Below are 26,558 nucleotides of genomic sequence, written 5' to 3'. Positions count from 1 at the left end.
TCCCTGGCTGGTGGGGGGGAGGCGGTAGCAGTTGGGTCATTCTTGAAGAGGGGAATGATAAATGAAGGGACAACAGACTTTCTGTTTCCACACAGAGCAGAGAAAAAACAAGGATTAGCTGGGTAGAAAGGCAAAATGTGCAATTGTAAATACACAGTGCTATATAATATGGTGATTAGTGATGAGCGAGTATACTCGTTGCTCAGGTGGTCTCCGAATATTTGGGACTGCTCGGAGATTTAGTTTTCGTTGCCTCAGCTGCATGATTTACGGCTGCTAGACAGCTTGAATACATGAGGGGATTCCCTAGCAACCAGGCAACCCCCACAAGTACTCAGGCTGGCTAGCAGCCATAAATCATGCAGCTGCGTGGACAAAAACTAAATCTCCGAGCAGTCACAAATACTCTGAGACCACCCGAGTAACAATGCTACTCGCCCATCACTAATGGTGATTGCATTATTTTAAAAGGATAAAAATGTTGAAGGGAGAGCTTCTTTAAAGTGCAAGTTTGTACTTTTTTTCTCCATATTATAAGGATAGATTGTTATTAAAGGGGAACAAAGCTATATATCTTAACTGGAAATATTTGTGCTAACAACATGAGGCCCAGTCTACCTTAAGAGTGATGGATGAGACACAGCTGCTTAATTACCGCCAGCTCTCACCGCCGCTGCTGAAAGTTAGACATGAGCTGAGCAGCTTAAAACTAATAAACATCAATTTTCTGCATATATTCACAACAGTTTTATATCCCCCTCCCGCAAACACTGGGGATAAAAACAGAAGGGTAAGAAATCCTGCTGGTAATTCATTTGACATATTGTATATGGTTAAACAAAAAAGAAAAATTATATTCAATTTAATATATTATCTTTTCATGTTAAAAAGTATTAAATTAAGAAGAACGAACCAAACGATTTGCATTGCAGCCGGAAAGTGAAAAAAACATATATTCGGCCAAGATATTGTTCAGATGGATTTCTCCCCCAAGTCACTTTAGAATACACAGATTGTGGACAATCGGTAATGAGGCATGAAAAAAAGTCAATGGACCACGGCTAAGATTTTAGCACCTTTAATTGTACAATGCATCATAAGCCTCAAAGTAGTCTACAGAGATTCACAGACTTCCCTTAGTGTCTTACTGCGCTGTCTTAAATATTACGACAGTACAATCGTATTTTTGGGTAGACAACCAAGAAAATTAACTAGGCAGAATCGTAAAGAATACGGATATTTATTTCTGTCATGCATTACTTTCAGTCAATGAATTCAACAAGGAAAGGTTTAAAATAGTTGTGTCACAATAAAGAGCTGCTTAAATAACCTTTTAGGAAATTTTGAGTTAATAGATAGAGGGGGATCTGACTTTGAAGTGTTCAGATTTTGCTCTTATTTTATTCTCTGGGGTAAGTCGTTTTTTGTTTGATTTTTTTTTCTAAGGAGGGCCTGTCACTTGGTCAAAAAAATGTGTTTTTTTTTCTGGAGCATAGGATGTGAAATCTTTGCTTTGCAGCCAATTGGGTGTTTTTTCATAATTTTTTTCCGTTCCTTCCAGATGTTGCCAATCATAGATCGGCAGCTAATCTATCAGTCTCAGATGATCCTGAGCGGTAATTACAAGCACCGGGCAGGGAGAAGAAAAAGTCCACAACCCCAGAAAAAAAAAAAAAAAAAGATTGAGCAAGTGCCAGGTCCTCTTTAAATTCTCCATATAATTCCAGAGACATATTTTAATATATATATATATTTTAAGTGTTAATGACACTGGTATTTTTCAGGGGGGCATTGCTGACAGCGTAATAATGCACATCAGCCTAAAGATAAGCTCCTCTCCAAGGGGAATGCATCACCATATAACTTATTGCTTGAATCAGGCTTTTACATTAAATGTATTTTTCTTTAATAGTTTGATAATTTTTTTATTTCATTTCTTATACACACACACATTTTACTATATATATATATATATATATATATATATATATATATATATATATATATATATATACATACACACATACATATATACATACACACACACAGATGTCTTTGATGAGGTACTCCGGAGAGATATAATTTTGTATGGTCCCTGCCCTCAAAGTGTATACATGATATGCCCAATGCGGTTCAATTATCTTTAGAACACATGTAATTCTGTATGACACGAGCTGCTCCTTACTGCTCCCCCCTCCGTCTGGGACAGAACATCACTTAGCAGTGTGAAGTTCCCCGCTGTAACACCCAGTCTGAGAAGAGGGTGTGTGGCCAAGCCCCCATTTTCTGTAGAAAAACAACTATTATCAGTAGACTGGCTGATTGTAACAGCATGGAGCTGCCCACTACTGCAACGTCCCAGACGGGAGGTGGAATTAGTGAGGAGCAGATCCTGTCACACAGAATTACAGGTGTTCAAAAGAAAATTGAAGTGCACAGGACATCTCATCTTATGAGGTCAGGACCAGTACAATTTTTTTTTTATCTCCCTGGAGTACCACTAGGTTTTAGATTAGATTCACACTTCCTGTTCTAAATAGAGGAATTTTCAGCAGTCTCATTATCATCACAGTCGGGATTACAGTGAAAGGTAACACCTCTTTATACAGCTGATAACACAGAACCACATCACCATACACAACAGATGATTATCACAGCTCACCTCCTGCCCCCTCTATTACAAAGGACCTATGCCTGATGATTGCATGCTCATTAGATACATACAGTAGGATCCGAGTCCATTTATTACTGCTAATGTCTATGAGCCCAACAGGAAGTAGGAGTCTAATATTAAAGCAGTGGCCACTGGAAATATTAGATGAGTTCTGATTTTTCAATGTAAAAAATTAAAACAAAGACATTTAACACAAAAAGCAGATACAATGGATCATTTTTTGATGGCACATTTGCTTTAACATCCTCATCTAATAACCAAAGTAGAGCATGACTACGAAGATCTTGTTTCATTCCGGAGCATTTGTATGAGCATTAGGGTACCGTCACACAGTGCAATTTTGATCGCTACGACGGCACGATTCGTGACGTTCCAGCGATGCATTTACGATATCGCTGTGTCTGACACGCTACTGCGATCCGGATCCCCGCTGAGAATCGTACGTCGTAGCAGATCGTTTGAAACTTTCTTTCGTCGTCTAGTGTCCCGCTGTGGCGGCATGATTGCATTGTGTGACACAGGTTGTATACGATGTGCGCACAGTAACCAACGGCTTTTACATCGCAAATACGTCATGAAATTATCGCTCCAGCGCCGTGTATTGCAACGTGTGACCGCAGTATACAACGCTGGAGCGATACTTATACGACGCTGCAACGTCACGAATCGTGCCGTCGAAGCGATGAAAATGGCACTGTGTGACGGTACCCTTACACACGTTATATGCAGTGTTTAAAAAAAAAAAAAAAAAAAAACCTGACCAGAACTGTATAACCAAATTTACCAGTACATTTTCCATTAAAAAAAAAAAAACAAAACCTTTCACTTGTATAAACTTTTGAGCAAAGTATCTGATCACTTGTATAAACTTTTGAGCAAAGTATCTGATCACTTGTATAAACTTTTGAGCAAAGTATCTGATCACTTGTATAAACTTTTGAGCAAAGTATCTGAAAGGTCAACATGATTTTAAAGACTGAAAGACTCACTTAAAAAAAAATAAAAAATGATATGATAGTAGTTAAGAAGCTGACCTGCTTGTCCAGAAACTCTCGCGCGTCCTTCTCAATGTGACCCTCATAAAGGTTGGTCGTCATGCTCATAAGACCCACTTTGGAAAGTCCAAAATCTGTAAGCTTAATATGTCCCATTGAGGTTACCAGCAAGCTGTAAATCAAAAAGATGCTTCAGTTTATAGACCTACAGCCATATTTCAACCAAGTGTGATTTTTATTTCCTGTGTATGTATACAAAAAGCAGCTATTAAATACATTATTGCATGTGAACAGCAATAACAATCCTAAAAACATGGATTATACTGGAATCTGTAGACATTCCCTCTAAATTGTAAAGCGCTGCAGAATATGTTAGTGTATAAATATCAATACTATTATTTGGTTAAGGAAACCTGTATCAAGATGGAGCATGTCTGCTCTTCAGCGGATATCAACCCTTCTGGGCTAAAACCTACGGCGAGCTTGTCAAGCATCTTATCAGATTGCTAAATACATTTGACAAGTTGTGGACTGCCCAGATTAGTTACTGAGAAAATGTTGTCAAATCAAAGCAGCCAAACTTCAGCGTCTCAGAGGTAGAGGCAACGCTACTGTTCGAGTGAAGAGAATAAGATCCAGCTCCAAAAATCCCATAAAACAAATGTTTATTGAAAATTCATAAAATCCATTATAACAGTATAGTAGCCACTAACCCTATAGCGGGGAGTTCAAAGTGGTAGACGCGTTTCAGAACCCAAGATCTTTAGTCATTGCTAACGCTACTGTTGACTTTGGCTACTTTCACACTAGCGTCGGTACGGGGCCGTCGCCATGCGTCAGCCCGACGTACCGATGCATGCTGTGAAATAAAAGCACAACGGGGGCAGCGGATGCAGTTTTTCAACGCATCCGCTGCCCCATTGTAATATCCGAGGTGGAGGGGGCGGAGTTCCGGCCGCACATGCGCGGTCGGAAATGGCGGACACGACGCACAAAAAAAGTTCCACGTAACTTTTTTTTGTGCTGACGGTCCGCCAAAACACGACGCACCCGTCGCACGACGGATGCGACGTGTGGCCATACGTCGCTAATGCAAGCCTATGGAGAAAAAACGCATCCTGTGGGCAACTTTGCAGGATGCGTTTTTTCTCCAAAACAACGCATTGCGACGTACAGCAAGCGATGCCAGTGTGAAAGTAGCCTTAGTTGGTTATTTCAATGAAGAAGATGACTACTACAGCAATGCTTCCATAAGATTGGTATAGCCCTCAGGGGATGGGGTAGGGGGTGCAGTGCACAGACTGTAAAGTTGCCTTTTGTCATATCATCAACCCTAGATGGGACAACTTATTATTTTTTGATTGAACATAGATCGCAAGAACATCCTGACTAACTTGCTGGACCACAGTCCACCATCATTTCAACACTATGGAACACCTAGATGTAGTTTGTCCCACACAGTCCTTATAAGTTCGGGTCTTTAGGCATTGGCTCTGGGCGTTCAGCAAAATACAAGGTACCAAGGATACTTCCCTTCGAAACAAAGTACCTTGCATTCTAAACCACCACTAACACCATCACAACCAGCAAGAGCTATTACAATGCTCCAAAAGAAGCTTGTTTTTTTAAGAAAGTGATCAATAGCTAGTTAGGAGACAACCTAAACGTAAATGCACATGGCGTCTATTCCCAGGTGAAGTCACTTCAGTAAAAGGCCGGAGGTTCCTTTCCACAAGTGGCGTTGCCATCATTCATGTGGTATAGCTCTGCCACCGGCATCTTCCATTTACATGGAATAATCGCCAGCACTGTATGCGACCAAATGATCATTAGTGAAATTGGTTCTTTGCATACAGTTTCATTATTGTCTGCAGTTTATTCCCTGCATAAAATACGTGATCTAAAAAAAATACAAGTATTTATTAGTTTAACTGGAGCACAAGTTTACACAAATCAATGAACGGGAACGAAAAGTCTTATGAGCGTTCTTCAGACTGATCATCGGCAATGTAAAGCATAGATATAGAATATTATCTGTTGGGTCTCTCAGCTATCTTTGTGTGAACCATTTATTGTATTCACGATTATTATTTTAGTCTATGCAATTTTCAAAAAAAATGCAGGCAAAAATGTAATTCTATGTACGGCTCACCTTTTCTGTGATAAAAACTGTCTACACTTCACAATCATTAAAAGCAATGGGAAAAGTTGCGGATGGCATGAAATCATGAGAGCGACCACACTATACCTTCCGTTGACTTCTGCACCATGCCTTCTTTACAATGCCAAATGGGATCATCTATTACCAGAAACATAACACAACCCGCCATTCACGTTCACCAGTCATCAGTGCCTCTAATTAGAAATAGCAGAGCTAATTTGATGACACATTACAGATTTTGTTTCCCCATTCTTCTCAGTAACTGGGGGAACCATACTAGTCCGTCCATCTGAAATTTCATCTAGTTAAGCTTCCTAGTCACAATGAGGCAGCTAATCCTCCCTGACATCATCACAGTGCCCGTCCTGCACACCGCCTCTGCATGCAAACTTCTATGGTCAATGCAAAAGGGGGGGGGGGGGAATGGTTTTCTTTTGTGAAACATTCAATGGCCATTCCCTCTAGGCTTTGTGTGCCACAGGCAAGTGATTAATAAATTATTGTATACCTGCTTGATGTAGTACAAAGGGCACAACCCAATATACATGTCACGGTACTGATCGTGGGAGATTAGGAGGTCCATCTATAAAGATCCTGCTACACAAATCACCTGCAGACACTTGACTTTTTCCGAGACTAAAATTACGGAATTTGTCAAATAGCCAGAATATATTGGGCTCTCTTAGAAGCAAAATGAAGATATGGTACAAGTCGGTCAAATTTATCCTCGTTGGATATGCTAGTTCTCGATGTGACCAGCCCTAGCCAAACACCAATACAGTTATGTTATTTTAGGGTTTGGTGACTGTTTGCATTTCATGTAGGCATTTAAAGAAGTTGTCTGATTAGAAAAAATAATAATATTAAAGATAGAAAGATATTAAAATATGAGAGTCCTCAGTGGTTGATACCTTTTAATGGCCAAAGACTTTCACATGTGGTTGTCCTGAAGAAGTAGCCGGATTTGATTCACATGCGTTGATAAATAAACCAGCTTCAACTAAATTCAACTAAATTGTTTATGATATGTTCTTGAATAGGTAGAACACACTTGAAGTCCACTTACTCTGGCTTTCTATTATACACAACTCTGTATACATTGTAAATATAATATATATATATATATATATATATATATATATATTTATATATATATATATATTAGGATCACAACAAAAAAAACATCTTTTCTCCCAATTAGACAACCCATGTTAGTCCAACATCTATAATTATCCCCTAACGCCACTAACAATAATAATATGCACAGTGAAATGAGAACACATGATTAGTTTTAACGGGAAGAGCGGGAAATAGCCTACTGCAATAACATCTGGCCATTGTTTATCATCTGTGGGAAAAAAACACATCTAACAATCTAGCTTTCAGTTCTCAGCCCTGCTATCCAACATTTACCATCAGAGAGGAACCAGAAGGCTCCCATACATTTAACAGTACTGGCTAGTTGCAAAAAAATTAATGGGCTCAACCAGATGACTTTCTCGGAAACATTCTAAAATACAGAGAATGCAAATTCACAAGTTCAATAAGAAATTATGACATCTCCAAGGACACATCAAGTGATTCCCTGCACTCGGTCACAAGCTGCTTGTGTATAGTATCGGTGGATAACCAGGGGGACTTAAATGTCATACTGCATTAATCACATGTACTGTAAGCCTTGGCACAAAAAAGGTCAGTTTAATCCTGCAACCAACCATGTATTTCACATCTTCAGGATCGGACCATTTTTTTTCTTCATTGTATTCCACAAACTAGGGGGATAAGTCCAAAGAGATAATGTTTTTCTTTAGGAGGCCACCAATCTTAAGTAGAGAAACATATAGGCAATGCAATGCTGGCAGAGAAATAAGATATTTCCCAGGGTCTTTAGTGCTTACTTATTAGAAGTAGAATACAAACAAATACTTATTTTACGGTAAAGAATAAGTAGGCGGCACTTCCGAACCACATGCTGTTTTATTCAACAGAGCAGGCAGTGAGGGTGTTCATGCAGGCAGCATTCATTAGGCAATGGCAGTTTTTTTTTTATGTAGCCAAAGCTTCATCTAGCTGATGCGCCTGATGAAGCGCTAGCTACAGTGTGAAACGAACGTCACCTAGTGTGTACAACCCCTAATGACCACTCCAAATGTCTACTGAATGAAAGAGCACCATACAACCATGGTGAGTGCCACTTCTTAGCTTTTTTTATCTGCAGCAAAAGAAATATGCCATCTGTAACAAGTTCAGCTCAACCTTGAAAGTTTTAAGCCATGGCTTGATTAGATATATGAAAGGTGTCTGAAATCTTCCTATGAGAGTCATGTACAATGGCATTACCTCACCTTCTATCATGACTATAAGTCAATATGGATCATATAAAAAGCCTTGCCACTTGAAATGGGATAAAAAGCCAAACCAGAACCTCTGTCAGAATCACTGCAAAGTAGGAGACTGGTCGGTTGGGTGTGAGACCTTTCGACAGGAGTTCTAAAAGGAAAACTTTCTACTTAAAGAGACCGCCAACCTGCCTTAAGAAGACCTATAATCTAAGCAATACTATGCATACTTTATTTCCCATGGAGTGTTGCAAGCCTATATGTCTCCCAAAACAAATGTATTCGAAAGGATATGAAGCCAAACCAGAACCGAAGCCAAGTACATTTTTCAAAAACAATGTCCTATCCAATACATAGTGTGTGGTATAATAGCTCAGCTCCATTTAACGATGCTAAGTGGCAGACATGGACCTTGGACCAGAGTGGCATTATTTCTGGTGAAGAAAAATCAGACCATTTCTCCAAACCCTCCTGGAATCCCTGCAAGAGTCACTAATGAACTTACTTGTCAGGTTTCAAGTCTCTGTGCACGATTCCATAGTTATGGAGATATTCCAGGGCGAGAACAGTTTCAGCAAAATACATTCGGGCCATGTCTACGGGCAAAGGTCCCATGTTCTTCAGGAGGGTGGCACAGTCTCCTCCTAAAGCAGAAAGCAAATGTAACAGGTGATTGATATAGAATCTAGTAGTCAGTCCACAAATATAGTGACATGGTCAAGTGAACAAAGTTTTCTTGGGCGCATCTTTCAGACTCTTTAAAAATTCTGTAAGGCATATGCATGATAACCTTAGGAATTTGCTCATTTCCTCCACCAAACCTTTGGTATTGTATTGATGGTATTCTCCAGTCGTTAATCTTTTTGCATGTTTAGTGTGTGTTTTGTGTACTTTGTTGGTGGTAGCCATAGGAACAAAACGGTCCCATAACTTTAGAATACAAGGCAGGAATTGTTCTTATCAGGAGCAGAACAATGCTGACTGCAGTACAAATATGTCGAAACTTAAAATAATAAAATGCGGTAGTCATTATACAATGTGTTCAAGCTACAAAAATAGACAAAACGAAAATATCAAGGAAAGATACTTCCAATTACTGTCTATATCCAAAATGCTAAAAGTGTTAGTGTCAACAGTACATGAACAAAATGTCCAATTACTTTATTTCTAAATCCTCCCTGAGATACTGTATGTATTTGTTATTTTTCCAAAAAACACAATATGCTCTACAGTAGATTAATGGAAAATGTGATGACTCCTACACGTATTTTTTTTAAACAGCATTTCAAATGTACATATTTTGTTTTTACAAGTATTTTATATATTTTATTTTTATTCTATACCCTTTATTGAAAATTACAATAATAATAGAAAATCAAATACAAAATTCAGGTTATTGTCCAACGTTCTGAACTCTCAATAAGAAGTGTAATACAATGTTTAACAGGAAGAAAGGAAAGTGGTAAGATGGGGTACATACCACAAGACGAGGAGTAAGAATCGAGGGGAGGGTAAGGGCAAAGGGAATGAAGGAAGAAGATTTTATGGTCATGATGCCACCAAGTGTCTAGGAAGCTGGTTGTGGTGTCAGACATCCCAGGGGCCATAGGACCCTTCAGAGGCCATAGTGCGCTCCAACGAAAAGACTTCATGGCTTTGCAAATATATAGGAAAACCCTGGCCGACTTCTTTCTAGTGTCCTGGGAGGAACATTTAGTAAGTAATTTAGGGGATCCAGGGCAAATGGAAAAGAAGCCCAACTTCCTCAATACGTAAACATTTTTCTTTTTACTTTGCATTTTTCCTGCATCTTCAAAAACTGTATAAAAACCAGAAAACCACTAAGAACTATCATCTTTTGAACTGTGCAAAAGGTCATTTCACCCAACGAATGAGGATTTAGCTCATTCATCAAGTGATGAGCAGCCTGTTTACATGGAAGGATTATCGTGAAACAAGCATGTCTACCAACACTCCACCATTATTTTGCAGTGTAAATGCAGCTTTACATGTAGCTACAAAAGCTATAAACCTCTACAGGAAGGATTATGACAACTGATGAGGACAAATATGTAGAGGCATAATGGTCAGCCATTGATATTGCGGTTCGCTGATCTAATCAATAGTTCATCGAGTCTGACACAAATTGTAGATGTCCAGTGTATCCTCTGGTAATTTGCATTATTGTTTTTCTCCACATGACTTAATTTATTTAGTTTGAGACATTAAAAAAAAACATGCAAGTTTTCTGTTTGGTTTTGACGTTGGCAGGATTCCCCAAAGGTTCTTGCTTTTGACGTCCAATTTGATGAGTAACGATGGGTAGACATATACTGAGCAGTGTTCCCTAAGCTGCGGCTCTCCAGCTGCTGTACCTTTACAATGTCCAACAAGCCCTGGCAGAAACAAGCTGTCACGGCACATAGAGAGTTGCAGCTTTATAACAGCTGGAGAGCTACAGCTTGGGGAACACTGCGTTAAACAAAGAATGAATCAATCTACCTCATAAATCCCGTGGCGTAATTTAAAAATGAAAAATTACTACAAAATGGGAAAATAAAGAAGTTAATGGAGATTTTCCTGAACGTTTGCATTCTGTATTCAGCTGAAAAAAAATGCACTTGAAAATTCAACCCATTCTCTTGTCAATACATAAATGGCAATCATCAATGGATTTCAGTGATATACACACATCTGTTCTTTTGATTTCCAGAAAAACCCTGTAAGATTGCAGCCGAACTAGTCCTGGATGGTGTGTATGTATCGTTGATGCGCCTAGCCTTGGTGATGTAAAACCCAGACAGCAGGCTCCAGCACGAATAGTGTCGAGAAGATTTTAATGGGCCTGGATTTTGGGTCCGGGATTCAAGGAACAATGTGAAGAGCTGGGCGGGACTGGTCATTCCCATAATCCAATCTAGGAGGTACATCTGGTGTGAACGGGTAGATGAACTGCTCCATAATGGTCTGTATGTGGAGGGTGAAAGACCTTGTTTATGTGGCTCAGTCTCTGCCAGAGGTTGCGAGCAAAGGAATCTAAATAAGTGCTATATATTGACTATTTATTTTCTGTTTTGGTTCTGTAGTTCTGTTATTCTGTTTTAATGCCCAGAAAAGGCTGTGCTATTTGAACTTTATCTGGAAGTTTATGGAAATAATAAACTTCACCTGTTTTGGACCTGACCTCATTGACTGCCTGTGTGAATGTTACTGATTACCAAAGAGCTTACATCCCCCCCCATGAATTGCCACTTAAATTCCATCAGACAGTGAAAACTCTGTTCACACTAGTGTGATGGCTTCCATGGAAAGATGACCGGTATTGTACATCTATTTCTAAGAGGATCCGAACAAATCCTGTTGATTTCTAATGTTGACTATCACATTTTCCTAAGGAGTCAGGTACTTTGCAGGTTAGAAAAGCTCAGTTGATGTGCTATTCCTGGCTTCAAAAATACAGATTACGCCAAAGAAAACAATCAATAGTGAACTAAACAATCAATAGTGAACTGTTAAACTGCAGTCCACTAACTAAAAGAATTATGATTGCCGCTACTCTACATTGGCACAAAAAACAGAATCCTTTAAGAAACATCTGGGATTTCAAATAATCAACAATTCTCAGGAAAAGAGTGATACATAATGGCAAAATTAAAATCCCAACTTACCTTCGACATACTCCATGACCATACATAAATGACGTTTTGTCTCAAAGGAGCAGTACATGCTGACCACAAATGGATTTTCTGCAAATGTTAAAATGTCCCTCTCCACGAAGGCCTGTTGAATTTGATTTCGGAGGACTAAGTTCTGCTTATTGATTTTCTTCATTGCAAATCTTTGACGGGTTTCCTTATGTCGGACTAAGTAAACAGCCCTGGAGAAAGAAAAAAAATCCATGATTCGTAATGAATTTTAGTTAACGCTTATTGATAGAGAACATGCGGTATCAAACAAAACAAGAGTGAGTAGGAAAAGATCTTTGAAATGAGCTTAAATTATTTAAACCAAATTAATTTGAACATAAAGGTTTCAACACAGCAATTGGAAAAAGTATTTGCCATTTCTCAAAAACAAGATTAAGTGATCGGGTGGAGATCGATTTCTTTTAAGAGAAACAGGACAAATACATGAATGAAAACTGTCACAACTCTGTTATCAGATTACCTGGGGCCAGGGTTTCCTTTCCTGTCCCCAACGCTAGGGGTGCCTTAGCTATCCCTGCTCCCCTGATTACTTCTGATGGTGAAAACACTGGGGCCAGGTACCTTGCTGAACTCCTGAATGAGCCCAAATGCTGTAGCCCTCCCCCCACCCAGGGAAGTGGGAAGTAATAGTGTATGTATATACACAAACTAGACTTACAAGAAATGATGTACAGGGATAAATGAAAATAACCATCATACAAATATGCACTCAACAGAGGAACACCGGTGAGAAAAGGAAGGAAAACCAAACAGGAGACGATGAGAGAGAATAAGGATTTGCACACAGCCAAAACACCAAGCAACAGTTACAGATCAGAACTCCAATCCCCTCTACCAACAGCCAACATCTCCACTGCACATCAGGCATTATAAGACTCACTGGCAATCCAGATTGCCAGAGGCAAGTATATATAGGAGAGGGGAGTGGCCAACACTAAACAGCTAAGATCATCCAAGCAGGAAAGCTTCAGAGACTCTAAGATGAACAGTTTAACCCCTGCACTGATAACAGACACCTGCACCATTTAAAGGGAACCTATCACCCCGTTTTTTTCGGTATGAGATAAAAATACTGTTAAATAGGGCCTGAGCTGTGCATTACAATAGTGTAGTTTGTGGACCCCGATTCCCCACCTATGCTGCCGAAATACGTTACCAAAGTAGTCATTTTCGCCTGTCAATCAGGCTGGTCAGGTCGGATGGGCGTGGCTTCTTCCCCCAGATATTGCGTAGTTTTCCGTTGGTGGCGTAGTGGTGTGCGCATGTCCAACGTCCCCAATCCTGCACGGGGGGGTGAAAATAGCAGCGATGTCCGTTATTCCATTGGTGGTCGGTGGGCGCGGCCATCTTCCTTTGGCCGCGCGTGCGCAGAAGCGGCGCTCTGCTGGCCGCGGCTTCAGGAAAATGGCCGCGGGATGCCGCGCGTGCGCAGATGGAGATCGCGGCGGCCATTTTCCTGAAGCCGCGGCCAGCAGAGCGCCGCTTCTGCGCACGCGCGGCCAAAGGAAGATGGCCGCGCCCACCGACCACCAATGGAATAACGGACATCGCTGCTATTTTCACCCCCCCGTGCAGGATTGGGGACGTTGGACATGCGCACACCACTACGCCACCAACGGAAAACTACGCAATATCTGGGGGAAGAAGCCACGCCCATCCGACCTGACCAGCCTGATTGACAGGCGAAAATGACTACTTTGGTAACGTATTTCGGCAGCATAGGTGGGGAATCGGGGTCCACAAACTACACTATTGTAATGCACAGCTCAGGCCATATTTAACAGTATTTTTATCTCATACCGAAAAAAACGGGGTGATAGGTTCCTTTTAATATGAAGGAGACGTGCTTCTAATCAGCACAGGAGTACGTCAAATCAGAAACTGCGGTCTTTTGGCCGATCTCTGTTGCAGTGAACCCGTGACAGAAACTTCACCTTCTTCTACATATAGACTTTCTATAGATGTGGTTACATTTGAAGCACAAAGCCTTCATTTGGAGTCTACATAATCTAGTATACAGCAGGGTTGACCAATAAAACACTTGTCTGGATACAAATAGAGAGAAAGAGAGTAATTGAACTCTAGCACCAACTATTGGATGTAGCAATCCTAAAAGTCATTATTGAACCTTCAACAAGCCTTGCCACAAGACTTCGAATAAGAAGCCAGACAAGAAACTCACCTAGCCAAATCAAATCTCATGCTTTGCATTGAGGCGTAGTAAACACCCCAAAACATGTGTATGCAAATACAGTTTCTGGATTGGCTTCTTACCCCAAGTCATGCGGCTAGGTTCTGTAAAGAGTTGAGATTGACTTTTAGGAGTGTTTCATCCAAAAGGTGGCGCTAGAGTTCAAGTCCTCATCTTCTCTGAAGAGGTTATTTGCATATTTAGATTCCCAGAGGAGCAGTACATGGCCTATAAGTCTCCTTACACAAGCTTGGTACTCTCCAAAAGGGAGTGACATTCCCCCTTAGAGACCTTGTCTGGCAATAGGATGCTATGCTCAACAGGAATCCATAAAGTCGCCCCCAAAACCATTTTGAGTGTAGCATGTATGTCTAATTTATCTTTTCTAGCACTATTACAATAAGCAGTAGTACAAAACTTTAAATCATAAACTAACCTAACTGGAAAACCTAACTCTTAAGTAACTAGAAAACTCTGCACACATTCGATCATAAACCAGATAGTCAGTTCTCTCAAAAAATTCCATCCATAATCATCACAATGAACCTGTTTTTTAACACATGCAAAGAAATGCTGGTAAACATGAAGCTTTCTCTACTTTCATGGCAAATTTCCAGCAGAGCTTGGTGAACAGATGCCGCATTCCAAATCTGTAGGAAATAAATCATGTTGAAAAAGAGTCACTGTGAGCCTTTTTTGTAAGCCCATGTTCTTTTCATCTGAAAGAACCATTGTATAAGGCCATTTATGAAGTTTACCAATGGACAACAAATGTGGCTCTTGGTTTGAGGAGTTTCAAAAAAAAAAAGAGGACCTTCTAAATCACAGTATTCCAGACTGTTAATAGTGATAAAGCCAGTGTCAGCATAACTATTATTTATGCAGTTTTATTAACAAGGAAACACAGCCAGTACTTGTGCTTGTGCTCAATGGTAAAACATCAAATGAGATTGACAAGAGTGCCCTAGAACAAGAGAAAAAGTGATTAAGATTTCAAGACTGATGGTATCTAAAGTACCTGGCCATCTTAAAGGCAAGTCAACATCAAGAACTGAATTACTATTTAAATCAAAATTTTGTGTTACTTTTTTTTGCTTTTTTGGAAAACCAACACAGACTTTAGTCACATTGAACTGACCCAACCCTATCTTTTGTATTGAAGTATCTAATGAGCTTGTGCAATGTCATTGTGAAAACGGGGGGAGCAGAGTCAGCACTGATACAGGCGATGGTGAATAGTGAATCCTGTGCTCGCAGCTGTGTGTAGCTGTCATTGTAAGTCTGCCTCTGCTGATATGAAGCCGGCTTACAACTCTTCCTTAAGAGTGAATCTGTCAGTAGGATCAACCCTCCTAAGCCGTCTATATGGGCATGAAGGTCATAGAAAGTTGAATAAAATTATATCTTGTCATGTGCAATCCGATGTCTTATTCCAGGAAAATCCAAGTTGCCCCTAATATGTAAATGAGGTGTTAGAATCTATGGACAGGACATAGATCTCCCTGAGAACCTGCCTCCAGAGAATATTTTAAATGAAAAGGGGTTTTTACCAGTGTGAGACATGTAACGACTGACAGTCTGCTCTCCTGCTCTACATGTCTCACACTGGTAAAGGACCCTTTCATTTATAATGAGCTCTGGAGGTCAATTCTCAAGGAAATCTATGTCCCATCCATAGATCTAAAAATCTGATTTACATATTAAGAAAAACATGGATTATATTGGAATAAGACATCAGATGGCAGATATCAAGGTATCATTTTATTCAACCTCCTATGACCTGAATGCATATATAAACGGCTTAGGAAGGTTGATCCTACTGTCAAGAAAGACAGGAAGTAGGAGATTGAGGGCTTGAGCACACGCTGCGGATTCCATTGCGGAATTTTTCGCAGCAGATTTCATAAATCTGCAGTGCAAAACCGCTGCGGTTTTTACTGCGGATTTATCGCGGTTTCCTCTGCGGGTTTTCACCTGCAGATTTCTATTGGAGCAGGTGTAAACCCGCAGCGGAATCCGCACAAAGAATTGACATGCTGCGGAATATAAACCGCTGTGTTTCCGCGCGTTTTTTTCCGCTGCATGTGCACTGCGGATTTCATTTCCCATAGGTTTACATTGTACTGTAAACTCTTGGTAAACCGCTGTGGACCTGCAGCTGCAGAAACAATGCGGTTCCGCAACAAAATCCGCAGCGTGTGCACATACCCTAAAAAATGTTCAGTGACCAGTATGAAAGATTACCAGGATTTTTTGTGATCTGAGAAACACCCCTGCAAAAAAACATTTAATGAAAACCTAAATTTAAACAATTGGTAATTTTCCGATGACGCAGTCTACTATGTCTGAGTGTCCGACTCCATTAGGTGTTTATGCCTGAAAATGATGCAAAACAGAGGGCATGTTTGCTCTGACGGCACTATTATAGTCTATGGCGCCATCGGCACATAAGCAGGGTGGATAAAAATCAATGTTTTAAAAAAAAAATCAAAAAAATCGGATTTTTTTGATTTAAATCGGATTTTTTTGATTTAAATCGGATTTTTTTCAATAAACTGCTTTTTGAGGAAAATATTTTACCATCCAAAGGTTCTTCCATCATGAGATAAAGCTGAGTTGTTTAACTCAGTAGAATAAAGGCTGTATATGTGTAACATTCACAATGCCATGCTCTTCCAGAGGTTTCTGTAGGATTAGTGGGCAGTTTCTCTCCTATATTATCACAGATGCTCGCTTTACTTACGCAGTTCTCAAAACTGAATTTGACTCCGCAGAGGTCCCAGCCTCTTCTTCATGGCAAAAATGTTACAACATGAACAGAGTTGAGAAAAAGACCTTAATCCTATTGTTCTACAAACCTATGAATACAGAATCAACCCCTTCAGTGCCAAGTCCAAGAAGTTAGACAATATGTTTCTGATTGTTTGGAGTGGAATAGATCTGCACAACACAAGAAGAATGTGAATCTAAGTGTTTTGAGGAGGAAGGGCAAGCAGACAAAAAAATGAAAGTGAAACTTTGAGCACAATACTGCAGCATAGCCACAGACAGACAAGTCTGGATCTGTTTGTGTGTACGATCTGAGGTTTATTACATTCTTTCCTTATAATGGCAGCAGGCCGTAAAAGAGACCCAGTTTGGGAATATTTTAATGAAGCTCCTTCGCCTATCGGTAAGGCAGGCATGCGTGCAAAATGCAAACGATGCAACAAAGAGATGCAAGGCCTGGTGGCGTGAATGAGGCAACATCATGAGAAGTGCGGTGATGAAGATGACCAAAGAAACACTTCACTATCAACATCTTCATTTCCCTTCTGGTTGCAGTTTTCATAATGTGATTTCAAACGGCAAACAAGTCCTTGGATATCCTTTTGACAGTATTTGCACTTTGCTCTTGCACCTTTCTTTCCAAGATCTGCTGCTGGCATCTCAACAAAATGAACCCAAATAGGGTCTCTCTTACGACCTGCCATGGCTCACACAGATCACTTATGAAGTTTGATTGTTACTACAGCCAAGTACTGCTGACTATCCAACAAGTTTGGGCATGTCAACTGAATGGAAAAAGAAACTAAACCAAAAGTAAAACCAAGCTAGAAGTGTGGAATTAAAGGGGCAGTATGAACAAAATGTGGAGGCTATTAATAGTTTATACAATTAAGACATGCTGCTTTTAAACACCTACCTATTGCCATATAGTAAAACAAAAAAGATTTTTACTTACTTTGGGGTCCCCCCCTCACCCTGGCGTTAGATCGTTGCCCCTAGTTTCGTCCGTGTAACTATGGGCGCACATGCGCACTGCTCTCACTTCTCATTTTAATCGTGATTTATATTAAAAAAAACCTTTTGATTTAAATCAGTGATTAAAATCATGATTAAAATCATGATTTAAATCGATCCGATTTAAATAGAAAAAAATCTTTTGATTTAAATCGTGATTTAAATCATGATTTAAATCGGCGTGATTTAAATCAATCCACCCTGCACATAAGTACGAATCCCGCTTTGCAGGGAGGGTACAGACACAAGCCCCGACAGGATCCACAATGAAAAAGCACAATGTGAAAGCACCCTAAGATAGTAGACAATTGACCAAGCAATACGAGAAAGGACCTAAATTAAATGTTAAACTTCCTTCTCACCCCCAATGGGAGTGGTTTTTTTTGTCCTTTCTCATTCTCAGGTCCTCTAGAAGAGGCCAGGAAGTTATAATGTGGCATAACACGGTATAAGGCAGTCCGTTAACGCTGCCATTAACCCTCTGTGTGACCAACTTGGGACCGAAGCAGCGAGCGTGGAGCGGGAAAGGCCTGGGCTGGATCCGGGGGCCGTCGGAGGGTGAGTATATAACTATTTTTTATTTTAATTCTTTTTAACAGGGATATGGTGCCCACATTGCTATATACTGTGTGGGCTGTGTTATATACTACGTGGGCAGTGTTATATACGCATGGGCTATGTTATATACTACATCGGCTGTGCAATATAATACGTGGCTGTGCAATATACTACGTGGCTGTGCTATATACTATGTGGGACCACGTGGGCTGTTATATACTGCATGGGCTGTTATATACTACATTGCTGTGCTATATACTACGTGGGCTGTGTAATATACTACGTGGCTGTGGAATAATACTGCGTGGGCTGTGCAATATACTACGTGGCTGTGCAATATACTATGTGGGCTGTGCAATATACTACGTGGGCTGTGCTACATACTACGTGGCTGTGCAATATACTACGTAGGCTGTGTTATATACTACGTGGGCTGTGTTACATACTGCGTGGGCTGTTATATACTACGTGAGCTGTGTTATATACTATGTGGCTGTGTTATATGCTATGTGGCCTGCTATATACTACGTGGCGGTTGTGCTATATACTACGTGGCCTGCCGCAAACAATCAGACACAGGCGCAGTCCGGCCACGAATTGGCGCGGGATTTGATCCAGGCTTCACTAATTGGTCGCGCCCGGCCAGGTGAATTCTGTGTATTCATTGTATTATTCTAAAATCTTCATAAATAATCATACATATTTTAGAATACCCGATGCGTTAGAATCGGGCCACCATCTAGTATATATATATATATATATATATATATATATATATATATATAATGCGGCAAATGTCCCACAAATTGACATATTTGCATCAAAGGTCAGAAGAAAATGCTGTAAACTACAAGAAGCATAGTTGTGAGGTTAGAATTAGATTAATTTCAAGTCTTGGACAACGTTGTAGTTATTTTTTGAGAAACTTATTTTTTACAGCGCTGAGAGCTTTGTCATGTTCTCAATGGCAAGAGAACATAGCATCAGCATATATAGGAACTAGCTCTTGGAAGATGGGAACTGAGCTGACCATGAACTAAACCTAACGCACAACTAGCAGTGGCCGGGTAGCATGCCTACGTTGATTCTAGATGCCCAGCACCAGCCGGAGGGCTAAATAATGCTAGCAGAGGAAAATATTAGTCCTAGCTCACCTCTAGAGAAATACCCCGAAAGGAGACAGAGGCCCCCCACATGTATTGGCGGTGAATTAAGATGAAATAACAAACGTAGTATGAAAATAGGTTTAGCAAATTTGAGGTCCACTTACTACATAGCAGAAGACAGAAAGGACACTTTCATGGTCAGCTGAAAACCCTATCAAAACACCATCCAGAAATTACTTTAAAACTCTGGCATTAACTCATAACACCAGAGTGGCAATTCCTGTTCACAAGAGCTTTCCAGACACAGTAACGAAACTTCAGCTGTGAACTGGAACAAAAATGCAAAAACAAACATGGACAGAGTCCAACTTATCTAGTAGTTGTCTAGGAGCAGGAACAAGCACAGAGAGGCTTCTGATAACATTGTTGACCGGCAAGCAACTAACAGAGCAGCAAGGTTATATAGCGACTCCCACATCTTGATGGGAACAGGTGAACAGAGAAGATGACAACACCAGTTCAATTCCACCAGTAGCCACCGGGGGAGCCCAGAATCCAAATTCACAACAGTACCCCCCCCTCAAGGAGGGGGCACCGAACCCTCACCAGAACCACCAGGGCGATCAGGATGGGCCCTATGAAAGGCACGAACCAGATCAGAGGCATGAACATCAGATGCATTCACCCAAGAATTATCCTCCTGGCCGTATCCCTTCCACTTGACCAGATACTGGAGTCTCCGTCTGGAAACACGAGAGTCTAAGATTTTCTCCACAACGTACTCCAACTCACCCTCAACCAACACCGGAGCAGGAGGCTCAACGGAAGGCACAACCGGTACCTCATACCTGCGCAATAATGACCGATGAAAAACGTTATGAATAGAAAAGGATGCAGGGAGGTCCAAACGGAAGGAAACAGGGTTAAGAATCTCCAATATCTTATACGGGCCGATGAACCGAGGCTTAAACTTAGGAGAAGAGACCCTCATAGGGACAAAACGAGAAGACAACCACACCAAATCCCCAACACAAAGCCGAGGACCAACACGACGGTGGCGGTTGGCAAAAAGCTGAGTCTTCTCCTGGGACAACCTCAAATTGTCCACCACCTGCCCCCAGATCTGATGCAATCTCTCCACCACAGCATCCACTCCAGGACAATCCGAAGTTTCCACCTGACCAGAGGAAAATCGAGGATGAAACCCCGAATTACAGAAAAACGGGGACACCAAAGTGGCAGAGCTGGCCCGATTATTGAGAGCGAACTCCGCCAATGGCAAAAAAGCAACCCAATCATCCTGGTCAGCGGACACAAAACACCTCAGATATGTCTCCAGGGTCTGATTAGTCCGCTCGGTCTGGCCATTCGTCTGAGGATGGAAAGCGGACGAAAAAGATAAATCTATGCCCATCCTAGCACAGAATGCCCGCCAAAATCTAGACACGAATTGGGTCCCTCTGTCAGAAATGATATTCTCAGGAATACCATGCAAACGAACAACATTTTGAAAAAACAGAGGAACCAACTCGGAAGAAGAAGGCAACTTGGGCAGGGGAACCAAATGGACCATCTTAGAGAAACGGTCACACACCACCCAGATGACAGACATCTTCTGAGAAACAGGCAGATCTGAAATAAAATCCATCGAGATGTGCGTCCAAGGCCTCTTAGGAATAGGCAAGGGCAACAATAATCCACTAGCCCGAGAGCAACAAGGCTTGGCCCGAGCACAAACGTCACAAGACTGCACAAAGCCTCGCACATCTCGTGACAGGGAAGGCCACCAGAAGGACCTTGCCACCAAATCCCTGGTACCAAAAATGCCAGGATGACCTGCCAACGCAGAAGAATGAACCTCAGAGATGACTCTACTGGTCCAATCATCAGGAACAAACAGTTTATCAGGTGGGCAACGATCCGGTCTATCCGCCTGAAACTCCTGCAAGGCCCGCCGCAGGTCTGGAGAAACGGCTGACAATACCACTCCATCCTTAAGGATACCTGTGGGCTCAGAGTTACCAGGCGAGTCGGGCTCAAAACTCCTAGAAAGGGCATCCGCCTTAACATTCTTAGAACCCGGTAGGTATGACACCACAAAATTAAACCGAGAGAAAAATAATGACCAGCGCGCCTGTCTAGGATTCAGGCGCCTGGCGGTCTCAAGATAAATCAAGTTTTTGTGGTCAGTCAATACCACCACCTGATGTCTGGCCCCCTCAAGCCAATGGCGCCACTCCTCAAAAGCCCACTTCATGGCCAAAAGCTCCCGATTCCCAACATCATAATTCCGCTCAGCGGGCGAAAATTTACGGGAAAAGAAGGCACAAGGCCTCATCACGGAGCAGTCAGAACTTTTCTGCGACAACACTGCCCCAGCTCCGATCTCAGAAGCGTCGACCTCAACCTGAAAAGGTAGAGCAACATCAGGCTGACGCAACACAGGGGCAGAGGAAAAACGGCGCTTAAGCTCCCGAAAGGCCTCCACAGCGTCAGGGGACCAATCAGCAACATCAGCACCCTTCTTAGTCAAATCGGTCAATGGCTTAGCAATATCCGAAAAACCAGCAATAAATCGACGATAAAAGTTAGCAAAGCCCAAAAATTTCTGAAGACTCTTAAGAGAAGAGGGCTGCGTCCAATCACAAATAGCTTGAACCTTGACAGGATCCATTTCAATGGAAGAGGGAGAAAAAATATATCCCAAAAAGGAAATCCTCTGTACCCCAAAAACACACTTAGAACCCTTCACACACAAAGAATTAGACCGCAAAACCTGGAAAACCCTCCTGACTTGCTGGACATGAGAGTCCCAGTCATCCGAAAAAATCAGAATATCATCCAGATACACAATCATAAATTTATCCAAATAATCGCGAAAAATATCATGCATAAAGGACTGGAAAACTGACGGAGCATTTGAAAGACCAAAAGGCATCACTAAATACTCAAAGTGGCCCTCGGGCGTATTAAATGCGGTTTTCCACTCATCCCCCTGCCTGATTCGCACCAAATTATACGCCCCACGAAGGTCAATCTTAGAGAACCACTTGGCCCCCTTTATGCGAGCAAACAAATCAGTCAGCAACGGCAATGGGTATTGATATTTTACAGTGATTTTATTCAAAAGCCGATAATCGATACATGGTCTCAAAGAGCCGTCTTTTTTTGACACAAAGAAAAAACCGGCTCCTAAGGGAGATGACGATGGACGAATATGTCCCTTTTCCAAGGACTCCTTTATATATTCTCGCATAGCAGCATGTTCAGGCACAGACAGATTAAATAAACGACCCTTTGGGTATTTACTACCCGGGATTAAATCTATGGCACAATCGCACTCTCGGTGCGGAGGTAATGAACCAAGCTTGGATTCTTCAAAGACGTCACGATAGTCAGACAGGAACTCAGGAATTTCAGAGGGAATAGATGATGAAATGGAAACCACAGGTACATCCCCATGAGCCCCCTTACATCCCCAGCTCAACACAGACATAGCTTTCCAGTCGAGGACTGGGTTGTGAGATTGCAGCCAAGGCAATCCTAGCACCAAATCATCATGTAGATTATGCAGCACCAGAAAGCGAATAATCTCCTGGTGATCCGGATTAATACGCATAGTTACTTGTGTCCAGTATTGTGGTTTATTATTAGCCAATGGGGTGGAGTCAATCCCCTTCAGAGGAATAAGAGTCTCCAAAGGCTCTAAATCATACCCACAGCGTTTGGCAAAGGACCAATCCATAAGACTCAAAGCGGCGCCAGAGTCGACATAGGCGTCCGTGGTAATAGATGACAAAGAGCAAATCAGGGTCACAGATAGAATAAACTTAGACGGTAAGGTGCAAATGGAAACAGATTTATCAAGCTTTTTAGTGCGCTTAGAGCATGCTGATATAACATGAGTAGAATCACCACAATAGAAACACAACCCATTTTTCCGTCTAAAATTCTGCCGCTCGCTTCGGGACAGAATTCTATCACACTGCATACTCTCTGGCGACTTCTCAGTGGACACCGCCAGATGGTGCACTGGTTTGCGCTCCCGCAAACGCCTATCGATCTGAATAGCCATTGTCATGGACTCATTCAGACCCGCAGGCACAGGGAACCCCACCATAACATCCTTAATGGCATCAGAGAGACCCTCTCTGAAAGTCGCCGCCAGGGCGCACTCATTCCACTGAGTAAGCACAGACCATTTACGGAATCTTTGACAGTAAATTTCCGCTTCATCTTGCCCCTGAGATAGGGACATCAAAGTTTTTTCTGCCTGAAGCTCCAAATGAGGTTCGTCATAAAGCAACCCCAAGGCCAGAAAAAACGCATCCACATTGAGCAACGCAGGATCCCCTGGTGTCAATGAAAAAGCCCAGTCTTGAGGGTCGCCCCGGAGCAAGGAAATCACAATCCTGACCTGCTGTGCAGGGTCTCCGGCAGAGCGAAATTTCAGGGACAAAAATAATTTGCAATTATTTCGAAAATTCTGAAACCCAGATCTATTCCCCGAGAAAAATTCCGGCAACGGAATTCTCGGCTCAGATACAGGTGCATGACAAACAAAGTCTTGCAAATTTTGTACCTTCGTGGCGAGATTATTCAAACCTGCGGTTACACTCTGAAGATCCATTACAAACAGGTGGACACAGAGCCATTCAAAGATTAGAAGGAGAAAAAAAAAAAAAAAAAAAAAATTCTCAGCAGACTTCTTATTTCTCTCCTTTCTCAGCCAAGGATTTTAACCCTTTAGTGGGCCGGTCAAACTGTCATGTTCTCAATGGCAAGAGAACATAGCATCAGCATATATAGGAACTAGCTCTTGGAAGATGGGAACTGAGCTGACCATGAACTAAACCTAACGCACAACTAGCAGTGGCCGGGTAGCATGCCTACGTTGATTCTAGATGCCCAGCACCAGCCGGAGGGCTAAATAATGCTAGCAGAGGAAAATATTAGTCCTAGCTCACCTCTAGAGAAATACCCCGAAAGGAGACAGAGGCCCCCCACATGTATTGGCGGTGAATTAAGATGAAATAACAAACGTAGTATGAAAATAGGTTTAGCAAATTTGAGGTCCACTTACTACATAGCAGAAGACAGAAAGGACACTTTCATGGTCAGCTGAAAACCCTATCAAAACACCATCCAGAAATTACTTTAAAACTCTGGCATTAACTCATAACACCAGAGTGGCAATTCCTGTTCACAAGAGCTTTCCAGACACAGTAACGAAACTTCAGCTGTGAACTGGAACAAAAATGCAAAAACAAACATGGACAGAGTCCAACTTATCTAGTAGTTGTCTAGGAGCAGGAACAAGCACAGAGAGGCTTCTGATAACATTGTTGACCGGCAAGCAACTAACAGAGCAGCAAGGTTATATAGCGACTCCCACATCTTGATGGGAACAGGTGAACAGAGAAGATGACAACACCAGTTCAATTCCACCAGTAGCCACCGGGGGAGCCCAGAATCCAAATTCACAACAGAGCTTATAAGGTCTTTGAAATGTCAGTTGAGATATTTCATAGCAATTAACCTATGACACCGTTCAGAATAACCTGACTGTACAAGTAAGGCCTTTGTGAGGAAGCCAGCGTGGTTAAAATGGAGCAGATTTATTTCATTTCCTCCATTAAAATTCCAATCAAAACTAACCAGAGAACCTTACAAATCCCAGGAAATCATTACATTATATGAATACGTAATTCAAAAATGTATAAACTACATCATATGAAAATAATACGTGGTGCAATCTTGTCTTTATTCTATTCATTTTAACTTTCTTCGGTCTCTGAAGGCTCATGTTACATATACATATTTCGTCATGTACGCTGGCCAATTGTCACTACAAAAAAATACTTTCTAGCAATCGCTATAATATTTGGATAAATGTGTAAAATAGAACAATGATAAAAGGTTCAGCTATCATTTATTTTACCTGATTGAGAAATTAAATTAGATTTTCTGCACCTATTAGATAAATTAGGATATTTGCGTTATTGAGTGCATTTTGTTACATGCATTTTTGTCAAGTTTTCAACGCTAAAGGTTTTTGTCTATTTTAGATATGTTTTAAACGGGAATCAGTCAGTAGAATCAACCCTCTATCCATCTATATGGGCACGCAGGTCATTTTATTCAGCTTCATGATATCTGCGATCCAAAGTCTTTATTTCAGAGAAATCCACATGTTTCTTTAATGTAAATGAGCTGTTCAGAATCATGAGCCAGACATAGATCAGCATGAGAATCTGCCTCCAGATCTTAATATATTAATATATTATTCAGCTTCCTATGACCTACATTACCACATAGACGACATAGCAGGATTGATCCCACTGAAAATCCCTTTAAATAAAGCTGCTACGTTTTTGATACTTCCCATGTGGCTTTGACAAAACTGTATTGACACAGTCAGGTGCAGACTACGTAAGATTTTATGGTGTTTTTGCAATGGAAAAACACTAAAAACATGTATATAGTTTTACTTGCGGGTTTTCCACAGCTAATGTAATTTCATGTAGAAAATCCACGCATAAAACTTGGCTTACCCACTAAAGAAATTGACATCTTCAAAAATGCAGCACAGGTCAGTTCACAAAGCATAAAAAAAGCACAGAAGGCATGAAATTTCTATAAATCCCATCCAAATTGCTGAAGGGTGATACAATGATTATTTTGCATAGCAAAAATACAGTGTCAAAAACGCACCAAAACAAGAACTTGATCATGAGTTTCAATGACACGTAAGGTATCCATACACATTAGGTTAAAGTTTATAAAAATAAACATTATCATCCAGTGTGATTGTTTTTCAATAAACACCTAAAAGGACTATTTTGATTTTATTCAATTCCTTTAGTTAGACAACATGAAAATCAGCAAGTCTGCAATTGACTTGCTTTTTCAATTTTCTGTCATTCTCCTGTATTGAGAGCTTTTAACTGACAGTGTACAGCTTTTTTTTAATGGAGCTTGGTAATCAGAACATTCCAGGAGAGGAGTCAACTCCTAACATTCCAGTCGGCTCTCTCCAGCTCA

The 26,558-nt window shown here is 41.1% G+C and overlaps 1 protein-coding gene across 8 annotated transcripts in view; it reads right to left on the bottom strand.

Moving 5' to 3' along the window:
- Positions 1-26,558, bottom strand: part of MAST4 (microtubule associated serine/threonine kinase family member 4) — a 611,899-nt gene that overhangs the window by 41,465 nt on the left and 543,876 nt on the right. For all 8 annotated transcript variants that reach the window (XM_077286460.1, XM_077286468.1, XM_077286501.1 and 5 more), the window contains 3 exons: positions 11,838-12,046; positions 8,675-8,813; positions 3,709-3,841 (listed from right to left, as the gene is read on the bottom strand). In XM_077286460.1, the coding sequence (XP_077142575.1) occupies positions 3,709-3,841; positions 8,675-8,813; positions 11,838-12,046 (481 nt within the window). The remainder of the gene's footprint in view (positions 1-3,708; positions 3,842-8,674; positions 8,814-11,837; positions 12,047-26,558) is intronic.

This window comes from Ranitomeya variabilis, chromosome 1 (assembly GCF_051348905.1).
Source record: "Ranitomeya variabilis isolate aRanVar5 chromosome 1, aRanVar5.hap1, whole genome shotgun sequence".
In the NCBI taxonomy this organism is placed as follows: Eukaryota; Metazoa; Chordata; class Amphibia; order Anura; family Dendrobatidae; genus Ranitomeya; species Ranitomeya variabilis.
Note: the sequence above shows the minus strand (reverse complement) of the source record. Positions and strands in the feature narration are given on the sequence as shown.